Source organism: Pholcus phalangioides, unplaced genomic scaffold (assembly GCF_987345545.1).
Source record: "Pholcus phalangioides strain wild (caught in Gottingen) unplaced genomic scaffold, Ppha-v1.0 ptg000037l_1, whole genome shotgun sequence".
NCBI lineage: Eukaryota > Metazoa > Arthropoda > Arachnida > Araneae > Pholcidae > Pholcus > Pholcus phalangioides.
This window is the reverse complement of record NW_028301624.1, coordinates 1980374-2001371: the sequence shown is the minus strand read 5'-3', so window position 1 is coordinate 2001371 and position 20998 is coordinate 1980374. Positions and strand designations below refer to the sequence as shown.

General features: G+C 37.3%; 1 protein-coding gene and 1 non-coding gene across 2 annotated transcripts; both read left to right on the top strand.

The window, feature by feature from the left end:
• Nucleotides 1–131: 131 nt before the first annotated feature.
• On the top strand, nt 132–20288 carry Prp18 (pre-mRNA processing factor 18). The gene is made up of 9 exons (XM_089253363.1): nt 132–272; nt 3206–3316; nt 8273–8344; nt 10695–10958; nt 12067–12138; nt 17071–17283; nt 17610–17727; nt 18107–18144; nt 20013–20288. The coding sequence occupies exons 1-9, from the start codon at nt 210–212 to the stop codon at nt 20088–20090; spliced, it is 1029 nt and encodes a 342-aa protein (XP_089109489.1). The 5' UTR covers nt 132–209; the 3' UTR covers nt 20091–20288.
• LOC149065885 (U6 spliceosomal RNA) lies at nt 4132–4238 on the top strand. Its single transcript, XR_016195591.1, has one exon. It is a non-coding gene; the product is annotated as a U6 spliceosomal RNA (small nuclear RNA).
• Nucleotides 20289–20998: the final 710 nt, after the last annotated feature.

Below are 20998 nucleotides of genomic sequence, written 5' to 3'. Positions count from 1 at the left end.
TACTATAAATAAATGGGATTGAAATTAATCATAAATATGGTTATTAAATGCTTTTAATAATTAAATGTATGTTTTTTCAACCATACAAATCTCAGGGAGACTGAATTCAGTTGGAAAACATTAACTTCTCAACTGAAGTAAACAACTAATCGACGTCGCTGTTCAAATGTTTGCCAACAAAGTGTTGATGGCCTGTATAAACTAGAGAGATGGATTTCTTGAGAGCTGAGATAGAGCGTAAGAAGCGATCTCTCGAAGAGAAGGAACTCATAGTATGTAAAAAGAAACTATAAGTTTTCTTATTAATACAAATTCTTTAGCCGTGATGGAGTGTGAGTAGATACGTCATACATATAAATTTTTACAAATGTATGTTATCATCATAGATATTGTATTTATAAACTTCAAGCTTTTGTTTTTGAACCCTGTCTCAAGTCACTTAGGCGGTGGCCCTAAAGTTCCGCGATGCACCCTATTACGAATTGTAGTCGGGGGTTCTTAAGCCTTGGTATAAGGGACAGGTTGGCGATCTTCGGCGCCAAACATGTCCGACGACCCCATCAAAAAGTCACCAAGGCCGTTAGACACATTGCGAGCGCTTAAAAACAAATCGCCACCATAGAAAACAATATGAAAAATATCATGAAACACAAGAGAAATGGAAACATAAATAAGAGCTGGATTGAACGAGCATAAAAATGATAAAACCAACACGCATGATTATAATAAAAATAATTATAAATTAAAACCCGGACTCACTTTCCGGGTATCCAGATTCTTTTAAATAAAATAAGTAAGAAAAATAAATAAAAAGGATACAGTGGCATTTTGTATGCAGAAAAGAATAAATATTGGAAAATATTAAGATATAACCTGAGAGATATACAATAATTAATTAATCTGACCCACACACTACATTATATATACGGAAGGAAGAGGAAATGATCTCAATGGTTTTCCAAGTCATTCAAAACGCTGCGGCTATAAGGTGGCGTGATTTAGAAGAAAAAATAGTGAGAGAATGGAAAGGGAGAAGACCCGTTTGAAAATGGCAGTTGGAAGTTTCAAAAGATCCGCTAGAAACAATGGAAAACAACCGCCAGCACCATCTCACTGTATTTTTTTAACAGAAAGAACAAACAACGACAACCCAGCAGGCAATGCAGAACACCACAGTATGACGGCGCTGGCGACTTATCGCCAGAAAAAAGTCTCCAAGTTGGTGTGTCCCTTATATCAAAGCTGTTCCTTTTTTTCATATTATTCGACTTTAGGTAAAGACTATCTCCCCCACCCCTGGATCCGCACATAAGTGCGAGCGCACATCTTCAGCGGCGAATGGGAACAGTGGGAGACAACTTCAGCTGTGAGTGGAGCAAGGGCAGTAAACTTCAACTGCTAATGAAGCCAAGGGAGGCACTCATCGCTCCCTGCTGGATCCGCACCTGAGCAAAACCAAGCAATATTCAGCTTGGAATAGAGCGGAATCAGACATCTTCAGTTGTAAATTAAGCTGAGGCAGATCCCTTCAGCTGTGGACAAACCTGAGGCAGACATCTTCAGGCGCGAATGGAGCGTGGGCATTCAACTTCAGCTGCTAGTGAAGCTGAGGTATCCTCAGCTGCAAAGATAATGGCGGCAGGCACGGATTCATAGTGTAGTGGCAGGAGAGGCAATTCATTGTGTAGATGGGATGTCCAGTGTTTTACAGTACAGGCAATTTTGCTGCATAATTCCTATTCCGCTCTTGGTAGGAGCAATTGCCCCCCCCCCTCCCGGATTTACACGGGCTGCTGACCCTTTGTACCAGTAAGACGAAGGTCAAAAACCCTTATACAGAATAATATTCAGTGCAAAATTATGTATCAACAATGAGTTAATTGTTTTTGGCCATGATTAGCGAAATTGCATCTAAATTGGTGGGTTTTCTGGCGTTGCCTATAGTTTACCTTGGCACTTTGGCTCTTTCAAAATTTTTCATTGCCGACCAGAATGTTTTTCAGGCCAGGTTGATATCCTTATCTTTATTTTTAATTCTGATTTCTTTATTTGGAATTCGGTTGGCATTGATTGCTTTTTTTTTTTGGGGGGGGGGGGTATTTGAATTTTGCACTCTTTTTTTCTTTACGACCATCTTCGATTTCTAGGCTGTCAAAGATTTTTGTCATACAAGAAAAATTTTTGTCGCAAAGTGCTCAGAGCCTTGTTGCAATCAGAAATTCCCAATTCGGCAGCAACCTCACTTATAGAATCTTGCCTTGTTTTCACACCCAAGTTCACACAGACCCCTAAAACCTCTCCAAGAACTACTGCCATAAATATTCTCGTATCACTACCATAATGACTACCAACCCTAGATGCCCAATCACGTGGCAACTAATAAATTGCCATCAGCGCCATCACATTTTAGCTTATTTCGTTACCCAATGTAATTTTGAAAAATACTATGGTTAGATGAAACATGTGGCTTAGAAATCATGCGTTCTAAATAAATGTATTTTATTTCAAAATTTGCCAGTCACAGATCCGAGAGAGACTAAAGGTCATCTTGTAGCCATGCATCCTTATTTCTTTTTTCAAACTGAGCACAACTCATGTCTATCGTCATGGGGAATTTACTACCTAGTGAGTTGTGCCGGAAGTATAAGTGTGTGTACCTAGCAGTCTGATTGTGTATCTATTGTTGTGTATGAGATTTTTCAGTGATGCCATCTATATTTCAGAAGTGAAGTGTAGTGTCTGAATACTTGTGCTGTTGCTCTTTGTGGTGAGATTTCTTAAAGGGGAGATCGGCTCACATTTGTTCCACAAAGTTGGGAACCACAGAAAACCAACTTTAGCTCACCACCTTTGTGTGTGGTGACGGTGGGGTTCGAACCCGGGTCCCCACAATGTGAGTCCGTCACCATGACTACTCGACCACCACAACAGCCATGCATCCTGTATTTTACAGAATTGTTTTTCACATCTGGGAGGGATAACCTCGGATCAATGTCTGTATCTGGTGCCTAAAAATTTGCTGGCTCGTAAGTTTTTTTTTTTTTCAATTTGTTCAGCCCTGCTCTACTGTGCATATGCAAAATTTGACAAAAAAATAAAGTGATTTATACTCAGTTGTGAGGAAAGTTGATAACTCTTCTGGTATGTGATCATGTTTTGAAATGACTTTGTCTGACAGTCATTAATATTTCAATTGATATTTCAGGGTTCAGATAAGAAATATTTCAAACGAGGTGAGCTGTTGGAAAAAGAGAAAGAGGAATATTGGGCAAAATATAACCTAAAGTTTAAAAACGATGGTGAAAACAGTGAATTTGTAAGTAGAGTAGGCTACATATATCTTCTCTGTCCAAGTCCTGTTGCATTAAATATACAGTGAAACTTGGTTAATTTGAATTTTTTTATCATTGGAACTTTTACGAACTCCCTTTTGAGTTTCCTATCAAATTTAACGTTCAAATTTTTTTGATAATTCAGAATTGGAGGGGTAAAAAAATCATGATTTTGGTACGAGCAAATGCATATTTAGGGAAATTCACAATTGTTTAGCAACTCAGTTTGAAAAAAATTATCGGTTTTGATGATCGGAAATTTAAAAAAAAACACATGATTTACACTTGTAAAAAAATTATCTGTGCTAAATTTATCCGTGAAAATTGTTTGGATGAGCAATTTCAGAAATGACTGTCTGTATAGAAAAAAATCTAAATTGCTCATTTGAAAAATTTTTAGGCGGTTTTTTCCATAATTTAATGCTTCTTTTAACATTGAAGCATCAAAAGTGTGTAGTAACACGTGATACGAATTGTGTTGTTCAACCTCTAGAAATAGATATCTTGAGAACAGCTTCTAATAAATTGTAATGAAAATAGATTTCCTTAATATCCATAGAAATTATTAGCAAAATTTGGGAAACGTTTTCATAACTGATAATCAAGAACTGTTCCTGAAAGTCAGCCTTTGAGCATGGTCAAGAAATTCTACAGTGATGCTGATTCCAGAACGGTAGAATAATGTAGCAGCTAAGATTAATTATTAATCCTATGGGAATAATGATGATTAAGTTTTTAATTTGTAGTTATTTTATGGAACAACTATAGGATTGGTTATGGGAACCAGTATTAATCAGATGTACTCACTTCGGCAGTACATATGCTAAAATTGGAATGATACAGAGAAGATTAGCATGGCCCCTATGCATGGATGACACGCAAAATCGTGAAGTGTTCCACATTTTCTTTTTATACCCCCCCCCCTTTTCCATGCAACATAACGTCTGGCTCTACAGCATAGTTTCCCAAACTTTTTGTTTCATCGTCCCCTTCTTCAGAAATTTTTTTCTCTCATTGCCCCCCACCCCATATAACTCAAGTGAACCCATAGGATCCCAGGACCATTCAATTGCCCACTTTGGGAAACACTGTTATACTGTATGAATTGAATAATTCAAATTTTTTTCTGTCCCCTTGAGCTTCAAATTAACCAAGTTCAACTACATTTGAGATTATATGTTCGAAAATTTATAGGCTAATGCTTTGTTTTGTGGCTTGAATGAAGATTATTATGTTGCTTCTTGAGTAAGGTGTGAAACTTTTCTTTTTTTTATCATGATAGAAATTACACAAAAAACAACAAAATTGTAGCAAAAATTACACAATTATTCAAGAACAAGACACTTCCTACTTATTGAATTGATATGTTTGAGTAAATTTATAGTGAACAAAAACTTTATGAATGAGGTCACTATCTCCAGACCCCTTGGCTGTCACGTTCAGTGTGCTTCCTTCTTGTGGAAGGGAGTTCTATGCAGGGCTGCCTCAATATTCTGGGGACCCCCCATGCATACTATGCTAGAATTAACAACTTATATACTTATTCTTGTGAATTGTAATACCGTATCTCGTCATGTAGGGCCCCCCTCTGTGGTCATGAGGTCCCTCTGGTCATTCCCAGATGGGCCCATATGTTAAGATGACTCTGGTTCTGTAAACCTGATTATTAACCGGATGCTTATATTCCTCAGGATTCTGAAGGTATATAGTCACTTTTCCCCATCATATTTCACAAACTTGAGCTTTATTTCTTCATATCTGCAGTTTTATTCTCAGTTCTTTTCCCTTAACCACCTGTCATGTGTCCCCTTCCACTTTATTTTCATTTGTAGACCCCCCCCCCCCACTAAGGGCCGGGGAAGGGGGCACTGGTGTGTATTATGCAAAGTATCATGTTCATCATTTGACCTTGACAAGGTACTTTGGTAATGAATTGATATTTTGATAATGAAATTATACCCATGATGATCAAATTATAGCAGGAGTTGACATTCTTGTCTATGTATTGAATGTTGAAACAAGACACACAGGTGGTGTCAACCATATTTAGCCCCTATACAGGGTGTTCTGTTAATGGACCGACAAATGAAGAGGATTGTTAGTAGGCATCAAGAGAAACAAAAATTGCAATGGAACATGGATTGCAAACCACTTTGAGAGGGTAAAAATCTCGAAAAATGCATACAGGCGGCTCTGAGTCCAGGGGAGACGAAAGGAGGATGTTAGTTGATCGCTGAATGTATTTGTGAGTTTGCTCACCATATCTGACGTAAGCAGTGTCACGAAATGCATGCGTTTGGGAAGGATCACGTGCTGCGGAAAACGTAAATTAGCGGTAGTAAGAACGTGTAGCAGTTAGTTGTCTGTTTCAATAAGTATCATAATGGCTGACTACACAAACGAAGAATACGCTGATATGCATCTGATTTACATTCAATGGCAATGGTCACTTAGCACAGCAGATGTGTCAACAGCAATATCCGACGAGGTGTTGTCCACACCATACTACCTTCGCTATGATCAATTGACTACTACGTGAGAAGGGGACCTTCCACCCAGCACGGCATAAAGGAGAGAGAGATGCAGGGAGATCGCGCAAGGTGTGTGTGTGTACGCCCTCCTCAAATAGAAGAAACCTTGCTGTGCAATGGTTTGCAGATTTCCCATCAACAAGTACACGAGCAGTTGCAGCTGAACTCGTGTTCAGCACATGGCAGTCTGGAATGTTCTGCATAGTGTGAAAAGATTTACCCCTTCCACATCCAGAAGATACAACTCCTAACTGAAGACGACTATCCTGTCATAAACAGTTCGTGCGCTGGATGCTTGATGTCACCACACATTCTAATCCTCAATTTCCTGCCACTTATTTTATTTACTGATGATGCCAGCTTTATGTGAGAAGGCATTATCAACACATGTGTGCACACATGTGGGTGATGGATAATCCCTATGCCAGTGTACCATGGAATTCTCAACCGAGGTTTAGTGTCAATGTGTGGGCAGGAATCCTCTGTGATTATCTCCTGGGGCCATACTTGCTGCCCGAACGCTGAATGGAGCAACATAGCTTATTTTTATGCAACATGTGTCTTCCCAAAATCGCTGCAAAGTGCGCCAACCGCAGTGCAGCGAGACATATGGTTCATGCATGATGGTGCCCCTGCACATTTTTCCCACGAGGTGCGTAATTACTTCAATTATCACAAAAAAATGAGTAACTTTGCCTGGTTTTAATTTATACAAAAATTGCCACGTTTTTAAGACAAATAAATTACACTGGTCGAATGGTCGACGCGTTTCGGCTCTTCAATGGAGAGCCGTCATCAGGACCTCGTGGTCAGAACTCACACGAATGAAGAGTGATGTTTACGTCTGGTTGTCCGAAGAGTTCGCCTTTGTATTTGCTGCGTCCGAGTGGTCTTTGGATGCGAATTGGGGAGCCATCTGTTGTAAAGTGTTGAAAGTTTTTTCACGACTGAGGTTAATAAAGCCTGTCCAAGCTGACGAAATAGGTGGTGTGTTTCTTCCATCATTAACGAGGAAATTCTGGCATGTTCTGATGACGTATACTGATGTTTACGTCTGGTCGTCCGAAGAGTTCGCCTTTGTATTTGCTGCGTCCGAGTGGTCTTTGGATGCGAATTGGGGAGCCATCTGTTGTAAAGTGTTGAAAGTTTTTTCACGACTGAGGTTAATAAAGCCTGTCCAAGCTGACGAAATAGGTGGTGTGTTTCTTCCATCATTAACGAGGAAATTCTGGCATGTTCTGATGAAGTATCCCTCATCAGAACATGCCAGAATTTCCTCGTTAATGATGGAAGAAACACACCACCTATTTCGTCAGCTTGGACAGGCTTTATTAACCTCAGTCGTGAAAAAACTTTCAACACTTTACAACAGATGGCTCCCCAATTCGCATCCAAAGACCACTCGGACGCAGCAAATACAAAGGCGAACTCTTCGGACGACCAGACGTAAACATCACTCTTCATTCGTGTGAGTTCTGACCACGAGGTCCTGATGACGGCTCTCCATTGAAGAGCCGAAACGCGTTGACCATTCGACCAGTGTAATTTATTTGTCTTAAAAACGTGGCAATTTTTGTATAAATTACTTCAATGTTACATTCCCAAGGAGGTGGATTGGACTCATGGGACCTGTTGCGTGACCTCCATGTTCACCAGATCTCAATCCATGTGACTTTTTCTCATGGGTTCGCCTTAAATATCACTCATTTATGCAATGCCTGTAGACACACTGGAGTATCTCATAGTGCTGATTGTCGTTGCTGTGGCAGACATCAAAAGCATGCCTGGTATCTTCGAATGCATCCAGGAATCGTTTTTACATCATTGTAGACTGTGCAATGACATCAGCAGCCACCACTTCCTACAACTCTTGAAATAATTAATCAAATTAATCTTTTTGTAGTTATTATTGTACATTTTATTGTTCCAGCATGACGTCGAAACCTGCATGCATTTTTCACAAATTTCACCCTCTCAACGTCAGTGCTTCACCGTGTTTCATTAAAATTTTTGTTCCTCTTGATATCTACTAACAACCCCCTGAGTTTGTCGGTCCATGAACAGAACACCCTGGATATGCTTGGATATGATATTGCATGCAGTGAAAGACTTGTGTTCGGTTTTCTGGTTTTTTTTGCGACTTATGAAAATAATAATAAAACTGGGACGAAAGATTTGTGAATCAATAAACAATACATATATCTGTTCATAAACTGTTCTATCTGTTTCATAAACAATACATTTTAGTTTTGATGATTTTAGTTTACATTTTTTTAATCATCAAAACTAAAATGTATTGTTTATGAAACAGATAGTATCATTTCTTGTGGTTTCTTAAATACTTGTTTGTTTTTCTTTAATCAATTGCTTTCCTCTAACCTTATCAATGTGTCTCAATCGTAATTTTAGGGGAATGAATCTCATAGCAAAGATAGCAGCTCAAAAGCTAAGGAGTCAGAAAGAATTCTACCGAGAAAAGAGGTAAATAGTTTTTTTTATGTAATGCTGGGGGGGGGGGGGGGCAAGATGATGATGATGTCAGTTTGTATATACATATATGCATTAGATCAGTCAACTCCACCTTTGACGCTGGGGGGGCAATGCCCCCCCCTCCCCGTATCTCCGCCCATGGGAGAGGGGCTCGCGTATTAAGATCCACAACTGTGCATACTTATAACTTGAAGTCACGCAGACGTAATTAGCGGCATTTTTGTGGCTGAAACCGAATAAACATTTACAGCTGTGGCAGCGCATGAATGTGGTGGTCTATCAGTTGCTAGCTGTATGCATCACATACATTGGGCTTGACTGTGCTCGAAATTGAGACAATTTATATAATCTTTATCAATAAGTGATACCCGATTATGCCACTGCAATTGCAGATTTTCCACTGCTAAAGTAGCAGATCTGCTCATTGTAGTTGCGTCTTTTTATGACATGAATAGAGGAATGAAGACCTTTCATCTAAACGAGGACAAACTCTATGATAGCTGGATGTCCAGTCCCCTCAGCAGCGTAATCTGCGGAGCAAGAATCTGAACTGACTATGTAAACGTGAGTGGAATGCCGACATACTAGGTAACAGGAAGACACTTACCAAACCTCAAGGACGCTCCTGGTGCCGAGAGACGATTGGCGGATGTTATATGCAAGATTTCTAAATTAATCATTGTTATTGGGCCCGATCTCTATGTTACTTGTTATTTAATAAAATTTCCAGACACATCCACCCTTCAGGAACTAAGATATCTCTCTGTGAGATCTGAAGTAGGGTGTGTCCAGTCCTTCAAAGTTCAAAGTGGAGGGGGTGTCATGAGTCAGTGACTCCTGAAGATGCTCGCTGCTTGTTTGAGAAGCTTCTATCTTGAAAGTTTTTTGTGAAATTTTGCATTTAATTTTCCCTCACATTATATTGTTTTTGATTCAAATGAATTGCTTAAAAACTAGCTTGAACTAGCATGATGCCAAGTCATCATGGTGAGTAAAAAGTTGTTATCTGTGCTGGATTTTCCTTTGTGTGATTACTTAAGAGTCTCAACACAAAATTTTTCAAATTTATGTAGGGAGTGTCTGTGTTAACTCAGAAAGCAATGACCTAGTCAAGAAAAATCAAAAAAATATGTATATTTTCGACCATTTTTCTCAGAAAATAATGTACTCAGAATCATGAAAAAGTAAAAAAATATGGTTTTGGACCATTTTTTCTCAAAAAAAAAAAATATTCTGCTGCTAAGATATTCTGGACCTAGATTTATTTTATATACATAATAAAAATAAAATATCATGTGTGTTTCCTCACACAGTAGAATCTCGATCCCCAAAGCATCTGTCGTCCCAAGCATCAAGCCAAAATCTGTGACATGTGTCATAAGACAATCAGTGCTACTGCAGAACAGTTTGAAAGAATTTTGAGAAAAGTGTAGAAAACGCTATTGTGAGAATTTTTACTGCAGAACATTTCCAGTCAGCAGAGGGCTTGTTGCAGACTAATACAAAATTGTTGGGATTATTCAAGGTAACAGGACAGGGGACTGCCTCATAGTGCTAAAAACTCTGATTGTATTTGTGCTTATGCTCACCTATTTTGTTCTTACTTCAATGCCTTAGTTCAGGGGTTCTCAAACTGTTCACCTCCGATCTTTGTCAGGGGCACCGCTCCATGGTGGCAAAGGTTTTTCAAAGAGATTCTTTGTTAAACAGCTCTGGGGAGCTGGTGGAGCTCCCGGATAAGCATTGAGTAGGGAATGTAGGGCGCTGCAGGTATAAAAAGTTTGAAATTTCCTGTCTTAGTTCATTGAGAATATGGCTGCCAAGACCGATGGCCTCTTTATAAGGAGGACTGACAGAGGCTCACATATCTGTAGAGTCTGGTATGAATGGTTTTTTACACTATAAATTTACGATACAGAGGCCTGTAAAAAAATCTGCTTTTGGGGTCCACCAAAAGCCCCAGCCTAAAGAACAAGATCCCTTAGAACTCAAATTGCTCTCGTTGATAGAATCAAACAAAATATAATAAAGCTTGTTTTTGGCAAAAAACCAGAAAGGTAGAGCAGTAGAGGTTTGAAAAAGAATTTTAAAAAATTCAAGCACCTCGGAGTATCTGGAGCTTTTGAATTTTCAAAACTCCATTGCATTATACAGTCCGTACATGAAAGCTTTCTTTATATGTCCTAGTACTGATATTTTGCATGCTGAAATGTGAAAAAAAAGTTTTACCATATTACGAATTGAAATTCATATGTTTATAGCATTTGTAGATATAAGACTATTTTTTTCAAAACAGTATACGTTTTAGTGAAATGTGTTTTTGTTATCCCCCCCCTACAAGGTGATACGGCGTTTACGTGATCGAAATGAGCCAGTACTACTTTACGGCGAGACAGAAAGTGAAGCATTCCAAAGATTAAGGCGTTTAGAAATCTTAGAACCAGAAATCGACAGAGGATTTAGGAATGATTTCCAAGAGGCCATGGAGAAAGTTGATCAAGCCTACCTGGATGAGATTTTGAAAACTCAAGGCCATACCCAGGATGGAAAATCTAAAAATGATGTCAAAGTTGAGGATGAGGGAACATCGATAGAAGAAATTAAGGTTGGTTCGTGGTTAAACTAGTTAAAGTTTTTAATGCTATTTCTGTATCTCAGAACCATAATATTGTATGTCCATTTGAGTGATTTTACAGTATGAAGAGAAAACAATGATAATTATTTTTTTCTCTTCATATTGCAAAATCATAGTTCTGAGCTACAGATTTTAACTTAAATACAATACTATAACCTTTACTGTATTTTTGATCTCATTCTGTAGTTAATGTCTCAAAATTGGCAAAAATGGACGTATGATAGTATGGTTCAGATTTATTGAGTATCTAATCTTACCATATGGCTAACATCATGGGCTTGAGCTAGTATTGGGCTCTGTGATACCCCCCCCCCCAACTATAACATGAGACTTGGCTACATCATGTCATGCTGGATGAGTTATATTCACTTGTTTTAGGTAAGATACAATTGTTCATCAAGAATAGCTCGTCAGGGATGTGATGCAACATGCCGTAGTCAAGTTCCGGTTATAGGTTAGTTCAGGGCTGGACAAATCGCAAAAAAAAAACTATTTTTAGGTGCCAAAAGTATTTCTGCCCGAAGGAAAAAGTCAAAAATAAATACTTTTTCTTTTTTGAACCTTTGACTTCTTCAAGGCATAGTAACTCTTTTTTCATGTTGGCAGATTCGCTGTGACAAATTCCAAACATTTTGTGCTGCTTTCAGCCTGCAATTTAGTAACTACATGAAGAAAATGTTAGACGCCAATATAAATTTCTTAGTCTCTGTCGTGACCTGGTGTCTAGGATTTGTCCTGCCCTGCTATGATTATGTATAGGAATAAATGGAGATACAGGACCACGACTTTCAGTCTTTTTATTTCCACGAGTGTGACTCACTCACCCTTGTTCATTTTCATAGCCGACTATAATATGCTAAACATCACTATGGTAATGTATGTAGGATTTTCTCAAGATGGGGTAGTGTTATCTTTCTTTTCTTCCAGAATGGGATGTTTTTTACTTCAAAAAATGTCATAATCTCAGCTTATTGGGTTAAAGTACCCTCCTGTAATCATGTACACCAGCGAATTACTGTTTCATTTAAATTTGTTCAAATATTACTGCTATTTATAGTAATGAAGTTTTTTCTCTTAGGAAACTGCAACTGAAAAGCTTGGGAAAGGGAATGCTAGTGACGATGCCAAAGTCATATTGAAGTTCTTAAAGGTATTTTCTATCAACAGAATTATTTGAATGAAATGGGATCGTCAAAAAAAAAAAATCCAGACTGAATTTATTGATATAGGTAGGACTATATGCAGCTCATCAGTACAAAGGTCTATTCACGCAAGTCAGTCACAATTCACCTCCACTCCAAAAGAGATCCCTCTAGGTTAAAAAAATACATTCTTCATCCTTGCCTAATCATTTACACTTTTATACAAATACAACGCCACAACAGGCAAAATGCCTAACAAGGTGGCCGAGAAAGAGATGCCCATAACAAATATGGATGTCATATACTTCAAAAATACAGCAACCCAATTAAAAATGCAATTACACACAATATGTATACATGATAAAATATTATACAATGCCCATAAGAATACTTATGGTTGTCTAATTCTAAGTATGGATAGTTTCTCGATTTACCCTAACATGTTTATCATATTTTTTTAAACGTGTCAATTGTGTTACAATTTACTACCTCCAGGGGTAAGCTATTCCATTTATTAACAACCCTATTAGAGAAAAAATTCCCTGCGACACCATAACCTTTCATTGTCCCTTACCAATCGATACTGGTGTCCCCTTGTAAAAGTAGTCAATTGAGAGTGTACTAATAATTCATGGCCCATCCTATCCATCCCGTTGAAAATTTCAAACACTTCGATCATATCTCCCCTACACCTGCGTTCATCCAATGTAAACATATTTAAAAAATGAAATCTTTCTTCATATCTCAATCCCTTATATCCCACAAGGGACAGAGCGGGGGCCATGTTTGGTGTTTGCATATCTCAATCCCTGTGTGCCAATAAAAGGACAAACGTAGCATCCCTTCTTCTCTGCACCCCTTCAACAAAGTCTATGTCCCTCTGTAGGTATGGTCTCCAAAACCTTACAGCATACTCCAGTCTAGGACGAACTAAGCCTCGGAAAAGCAGAAGAAAGAATTTAGGAGAACACGTAGAGACCTTCTTGAAAATGAAACCGAGCATTCTTTTTGGTTTTTTGACCACTGCTGAACAATGTTTATGCCATTTACTGCTATTAATGAGATGAGTTGGAAATGAAGGCGCTGTCTATTGGTGATCACCTCAACTTCGTTAGGGAAAATATCTCATCTATATCCTCTCTCAGGTTTGAACCCGGGACTGTTACAGCAACCTTCACGGTGGTAGACAAGCATCTTACCACCATGCCTATTCGGACCCGCCACTCTGTATACTGTTTTTTTTTTCTGGGCTGTGTTAAGCTGTGATTCAAAACTGTAATAAGCAATCGAAAGGGGAAAAAATATCTGCATTCGCCTAAGTTTGATTTTTTATTGACTCTAACAGTGTTCTGTCCAGCTAAAATTTAGATCCATTTTTTGAACATGGACCCTTCACAAAATAATGAAATAAATAATTTATGAAAAACTATAAATTTGCCATTTCATTTCTTTTGTGACAGATTAACTAGATTATTTCACTTCCTACAAAATTACTTATTGTCAGAAAATTAAAGAGCCTTATCAGAAAAATAAGGAAAATTTTCACAAAAACAGGTTTCTACAGCAAAAAGTCTGGAAAGACCTCTGCTCTATTCACTGAAGATTTTTTCTGTGGATGCAGGAAAAAATTCCCGATAGTGTTTCATATTTCTGGACTGTTTTCATACAGTCATAATGCCATGTAATTTAGTTTGTTATCTGGAAAGTTTTCCATGTGGCCTGGCTGTATCAAGAATGGGGAACATGGAAGTTTGGTCCCCTTCCCCTCTCCAAAATTTCATTTGTCTCTCATGGGAAGGAAATTTCTGGCTATGGCTGTCCCTTTGTATGTATATTTATAATTATTTCTCCGCTAAATAAATAAGAGAGATGACAGGAAGAGGAAAAAAAAGGTTTCGTAAAAACTCTCAATGGCTTTTTACAAGTCATAGCTAGTTAAGCTGCTCATAGTTTTTATTAAAGAACCGAACACACATGAACATAAAAATTAAGCTAAATTCTATGCATCTGTCTTATTGTTCAGGTTTTCTCTGAGAATTTTATATTTTGCAACATAAGACATTATTCTTGAGTTAAAAGTTTATTTTTTTTAACTGGAAAGAAAATAACATTGTAAATTTCATGGAAGAATTAATTATAATCCCTTCAAGTCAGAACATCTCATGAAAAAAAAATTATTTGTTATATACAATGGCTTTTGATTCACAGCAAAAGCTAAAAATTAACTTTCAATCCTTTCACTGCCACATTATGAAAAAATGAAATATTTATCATGTAAATTTTTTGGTGGAACATTTTAGTTCTGATCAAAACTTAAAAACAAAAAATTTTTTTTATAAATAAATAATTTGTTTATTTATTCAATATTGCTTGGCCAAGGCCTATACAAAGGAATGTTATGGTGAAGTTTGACAGAGGAGAAGGTTGATGAATTGTTTTCAAAAAGTTATGTACAGTCACCCCTCCCCCGTATTCTCGGGGGTTACGTTCCAGGGGTGACCGCGAATACGGAAATCCGCGAATAACCGTAACCATATGGTTTTTTTTTATCTCTCGTTTACTGAACATCATGAGAAAGATCAGGGTGACGCAGAAGTTGAAGGGAATGTAAAAGAGTGTGTAGTGATTGTTGGCGATGTTTTCTGAAAGAACATTGTAATTTTTCTGTTTGCGTGTCTTTTTCTTCATATCATCAAGTATGTTGGAGTATGTTGACAAGGCTTCCTCTACTAATTTTTCTACATGTGAAGAACGTAATATACAGGGATCTATGTTATGAAAATAATCTGTTGCTGATTTGAGCTTGAGACGCCCTTCTGCTATGTTACTTGTGGTGAACTTGTCTTCTACTTCTGTATCTTGATCTTCATCTGGTACCGCTTCAGTTTCAGGACCAGTCAGCTACATTAATTCCTCCTCGACCAATCCAGTATTAAAAGAACTTTGAATAGCATGTACTTACTAACAAGGTACCTCCTGACTTCCGGAAAGAAACACTGTTTAAACCAATCCAGGAAAGTGTTTTCATATTCCAAGCCCTTTTATTGTTCATCCAAAATACTGGAAGCTTTGGCTTATCCTTCCCTTCAATGCTCACGGATTCGTAGATTTGAAATAGATGGTGGACTTTACCATGTACCCATACGCATTTGTGCAAAACGACATAGTATGTCTATCTTTACTTGCCTGAAAAAAACAGGAGCTCGCTTTTCTTCTCAGCATTTTCTTCCAAAATAGTGTAGTTTTGACAGCGTTAAACACCTGCTGAGGTGCATAACCCTTCTCTTCAATAATTTTCTACGAAGTCTTTGGAAACTTTCTAGCTGCCTCCTATGCGGCAGAGGCTTGATCACCTGTGATTTTTACATTGCGTAATCCGAATCGTTTCTTAAACCTATGAAACCAACCTTTACTTGTATAAAATTCCAATAAAATAGATGTTTCACCAGCCCTTTCCTTTTGGAAGAGTAAAAATTTTTCGCCTTTTGTGTTATAATATTACAATCAGTTGGAATGCCTTTTTGTATCAGTCTTGTACCCACAAAAACAGCATTTTCTGTACGAAAAGCACATGGATCCCGTAGGTGATTCAAAGTTTTGACTTCCACGGGTGCAGCTATAGCCACGACTGAACGAATTTCAGATTTCTTTTTCTTGGTATATCTCATCGTAGATTTGTTGATTCTGTAATGTCGGACTACAGCAGGTATTGACTTACTTTCGACAGACAATGTATCCAATTTTTTTGTGAAGTTTTCACTTTTATTTACCTTTTTAAAGCATTATCAGTAGCGCTAGAAGAATGAGCCATCCTAAACAAGCACAACTCAAATTTTGTAAACAAAACACGTGAATGACGATTGCGTGTTGTCGAAAAAATTTTTTTGATAAAGAAAAAAACCGCGAATATAGGGGGCAGACTGTAGTGCACAATGAATTAATTACCGGGTACTTTTGAAAGTTTTGTCAGTGCTATACGCTTGCAATAAAAATAAAAATGCAATAAAAATAAAAATACAAATTCATTTATGTGGAATAATACATAGAGAGCTCAAAAGTTCAGGTGAAATGTCATAAATGCCTTTATTTGCCTATTTTCAAACCTTTCTTGTAGAAATGCCTTTTTTGAATTTTTCCTGTCATAACTGCCTATCCGAGGATGATGTCACTCTCCACTATCCATACTGAAGTTTTTAACAGCTGGCTGATGCAAAGATGAATTTAGGAGAGAAAGAAAATTTAACTGCTTTTGCAGGGAATCTAACCCCCCATGTCCTGTCACTTGCCGGGTGAGTACCCTATACCACTAGACTACAAAGACAATGAATCTCAATCTTTCCTTGGAGCTCGTGTGCACTGAACAGGACCATACATGGTTGGTTGGACCAAACTCATGCCATAGGTCACAATTGCTTACACTGGCACTATATTGCAACTTATCTGAGGATGATTCACTCTCTGCTATCCATATGAAGGTTTTTAACAGCTCGCTAATTCGAAGATGCATTGACCATCCATGTATGGTCCTGTTCAGTGCACACGAGCTCCGAGGAAAGATTGAGATTTGTTGCCTTTGTAGTCTAGCGATCTAGGGTGCTAATCCAGCAAGTTCCCCTTCAGAGGTACTCCTACTATGCAACCTTTATGCTTTAAAATACCTATACTCAATAATGTATGTAAGGGATGTTACTGGAGTTAAAAAATTGGTGGTACTTTAAATTAACATCAGTAGTGAAGGGGTTGAAGCTGCATAAACTGCACCGTCATCATGGGAAACTACAGTACTAACTTATGTAAGCTTACCTTTCTTTCTTAACTTCAAATTTAACTTTTTTTTCAAATTAACAACTGTTTGAAATATATTGCGTTAACACTGCTTATTTTGAAACTTGTAGTAATTGAAGTTGATTCAATTTTTCATTTGTACCTTCATCCCCTAGTATTTGCTTCAGTTGTGGGGTCAGAAACTAAATGCCAGAGAAGAAGACGAAAAGATTTGCATGAAAGGAAAACTTGCTTCTGCAACGTACACGCAGTCACTCGATTACATCCAACCTTTATTCAGGAGACTGAAGAAAGAAACTGTTCCTGAAGATATTCTCGAGCATTTGGTTTTGATCGTAAATTACATGCTTGATAGGAATTATGTTAAGGTAAGCAGGTATCAGTAGAACAGTTATTCACTTAAAATTTAATTTTGCTTATTTCAAATGTGTACTTGTTTTTTTTAAATAAAGTTTCAAGATATCTCTGCAGTGTAATTCATCAATTTTTTTTTTTAATTAAAGTCATGGTCATTAGTTTTATATACCAAGAATGTATGTGATCTTGCACTGAATTACAAAAATCTGTTTCGTGACATGTTTGAATTAAATGATTGGATTGGATTTTGATTTTATTGGTGCAAGGACCATCTAGGTAAAGCTGATTTGAATTAAATGATGATGGGAGTAAGTTTTCATTATTATTGTTATTACAGGCCAATGATGCGTACTTGCAGATGGCAATCGGAAATGCGCCATGGCCAATCGGTGTAACCATGGTGGGTATCCACGCCAGAACTGGTCGAGAAAAGATCTTCTCAAGAAATATTGCTCGTATCCTTTTTTATTAACAGAAAAATTTCTAATTCTTAAAAAAACATATTAATTCCTTATTCAATTAATTAATTTCAATTTTTTGAATAAAATAAATTTAATTCAATGCATGTTTATTTGAAGATTTGTAGTCTGAGGAAAAATTACTAGGTACCCCTCTCGTTACAAAAATTTGAATTTTCAAACCAATGTAGTTTGCTTATTTTTCTGTATCTCTGAATTGAACTTGAATGAATGGTTTGACCAACCATTTAGCAGGAAACAGCATCAGCTTTGATGTGCCATAATATTTTTTTTCTACCCATTTGTAAAAGTTACTCGAAATTTCAACTGCCTTCCAGGAATTTTTAATACTTTTCTTCCTTAACATTCGCCTCAGATGTGTTGAATGATGAAACGCAACGAAAATTCATACAGGTGTGTGTACTTAGTTTTTTATGTTTGAAACTTAATTTCAGATATATATATATATATAGGTCCATTTACTGTGTAACTTCAAATGTTTACATTTTGCATTACTCCAGGATTATCATAGTGCCCTCACTGCCTATAAAAAACCAGATTTCATCATATCAAAATTGTTGTATGCACATGAGGACTGATTGGAATAAGATGCAGAGCCGTAACTAGGCAGGTGCAACAGGTGCACCCGTACAGGGTCCACTTTTAAAGGAGGGCCAGAAGTGGCCTAAATTCAAATTCTTGCACAGGAATGCCTAGCTACCACCCTGATGAGACGCATGATTAAAAACTGCCCATGACTAAAAAAATTATCCATTTCAAATAGCTATATGACCGTATCCAAAATTCTGCACTTATTTTGCCAAATTATAGGATGATGTGCCAGCCAATAATTAACTCTTTCTGTAGGGATTGTGTGCCTTCTCAGGGCCTTCTTGAAAAGGTTATTATTATGCAACATAAGTGTAAATTTGTGTGGGCCCCATTTGGCTCTGCGTTAGTGCCCGGTTGCCCCAGCTTAGTTACAGACCTGCCTTTCCACAGAACAGCAGAAACCACTAAACACAACCCCCTCCCCCTTCCCATGTAAAGTTCTACATCTTTTTCTATGAACTAAGTTTTCTTCCAATTTTCAGAGGGTGAAAAGTAAGAGGGGTAAGAAAATGTGTTCCATTTAAAAATCAGCTTTACGAAATATCTAGCATCGTCATTATTAAAATAAAATAATTTTAAGCAGATGTGTGAATTGTTTATGAGAAGTGTTTAAAATTTTTCCGATGGGATGGATAGGATGGACCATAAGTTGTTAATACACCATCAATCAACTGCTTCGGCAAGAGGACACCAGTAGCATTTAGTAATGGACAATTCCATGTGTGGTGTCACTGGAGGTTTTCCTGTAATAGGGTCATTAATAAATGTAATAGCTAACCCCTGGTGTTTGTGAATTCTAACACAATTGGCACGTTTAAAAAAAAGTATGATAGATATAGTGGTATAAATTGAGAAGCTAGCCATACTAAGAAGTAACAACCGTAATATTTTTTATGGGCAGTGCATTATATAGTATTAATTATTAGTTTTTTTTCTTTTGCGATGTACGCTTTTATATTGGGTTGCTGTATTTTCCCATTTCAGGCATATTTTGTTCGTTTTATGGCCATCTTTTTTTAGCCACCTCTCTAAAAAATGTGCCTGTTGTGGCCTTTATTTTTGTATTTGTAAAGTGAGATATCTTTTAAATGCCGGTTAGAAGGTTAAGCTTCAAGCCAACTTTGAAATGACATTGTGTGAAACTCTCTCTGCATCTTTTTTTTTTTCCTTTTGCTTAACGTTAAATTATGAGAAAGCCTGCATAAGATTATATTGGTTTTTAAATGCCGGTTAGAAGGTTAAACTTCAAGCCAACTTTGAAATGACATTGTGTGAAACTCTCTCTGCATCTTTTTTTTTTTTCCTTTTGCTTAACGTTAAATTATGAGAAAGCCTGCATAAGATTATATTGGTTTTTATCAGTCTCTAAAACATTTGTCTCATCGTCTCCCTTGATGAGCTATATCACATCAGATCGTGTGTTACTTCTGTAGCTTCTACCCCTCCCCCATGTTACGTTGCATCTCCCTTTCCCCAAGGGGATGTATTTCCCACTTTCAGGAACAGGTTATATAAACAAATGTGTAAGCTAGTTTCTCTCTCTCACACTCACACACACACACACAACAACAACAACAAATTAGCTTTTCGCATTCAGGCATGGCTTTTTTTTTATTTTGTAGGTGCTTACTCGTCTTTCTTGTTGATTTTGATCAAACTGTTTTTTTTAGGCTTTGAAAAGACTGATGACACAGTGCCAGAGGCTTTTCCCCACTGATCCATCTCGATCTGTTGAATATAATGCTTGAATGTGAGATTGTGTCTCTATATCATATGGGTCATCATTTATTGTGATTTTGTTCAAATACGGAAAAAACATTTTCAAACGATAGAAAAATCTTGTACTACATGTTTCACATATTAAATGTTTTCCTTACCTCATTTTTGAAACAAACTTGTAAAATATGCCTGTGCTGTGTATTAAAATCCATTTCTCCCTCCCCTTATCTTTGATTCGTGGATCATTTCGTAATTTTTTTTTCTTTATTACCAATTTATTTGTTTATGTCAGGGTTCTGGAAAGTTTAGTTTCAAAGGCATTTTTTTCCTGTACAAAAATTAGTGGGCCTAAACAAAATGTTTATATCTCTCTCATGAGGTCTTTTATGTTCGTTGACCACCTTGTTGGCTCTATTACATCACCATACAAGCTGGGTGTGCTTTTCTTGCAGAGGCTCACAGCATTCTTTTTCTCAGAATTCACAGCCGCGGATATTTTAACAGCATCATGGGACTCTCTGGCAATGAAATCATCTAAAAGGAGGTGGGGGGAGGGCTTTCCAGGCCTTTGAGGCTGACCATGATGCTGTTAAAATAGCCACAGCTGTGAATTCTGATGGTGGGACTGACCAAAGGCCTGTTAATAAATTTTATGAAAGGATCACAATTAAAATGTTAAAATGTAGAGCAATGGTTCTCCCAGCTAAGGCCTTAAAAAGAAATTGTGCAATTTTTTTATAGGGTAATATGGGAAATGTGCAAATTTATATTTGTTAAAATCAGCTTCATCACTGACAGTGACATTGTTTCATAGCAGCTTGTTAGTTTTGTGCCTTCCACTAGTGTAGAACTTACCATTTTAAAAGACAGGTAGTTGCAAGCAGAGTCTGGTGTAACGTCACTTCTACAAACTGAATAAAAATGACTTCTATGTCTG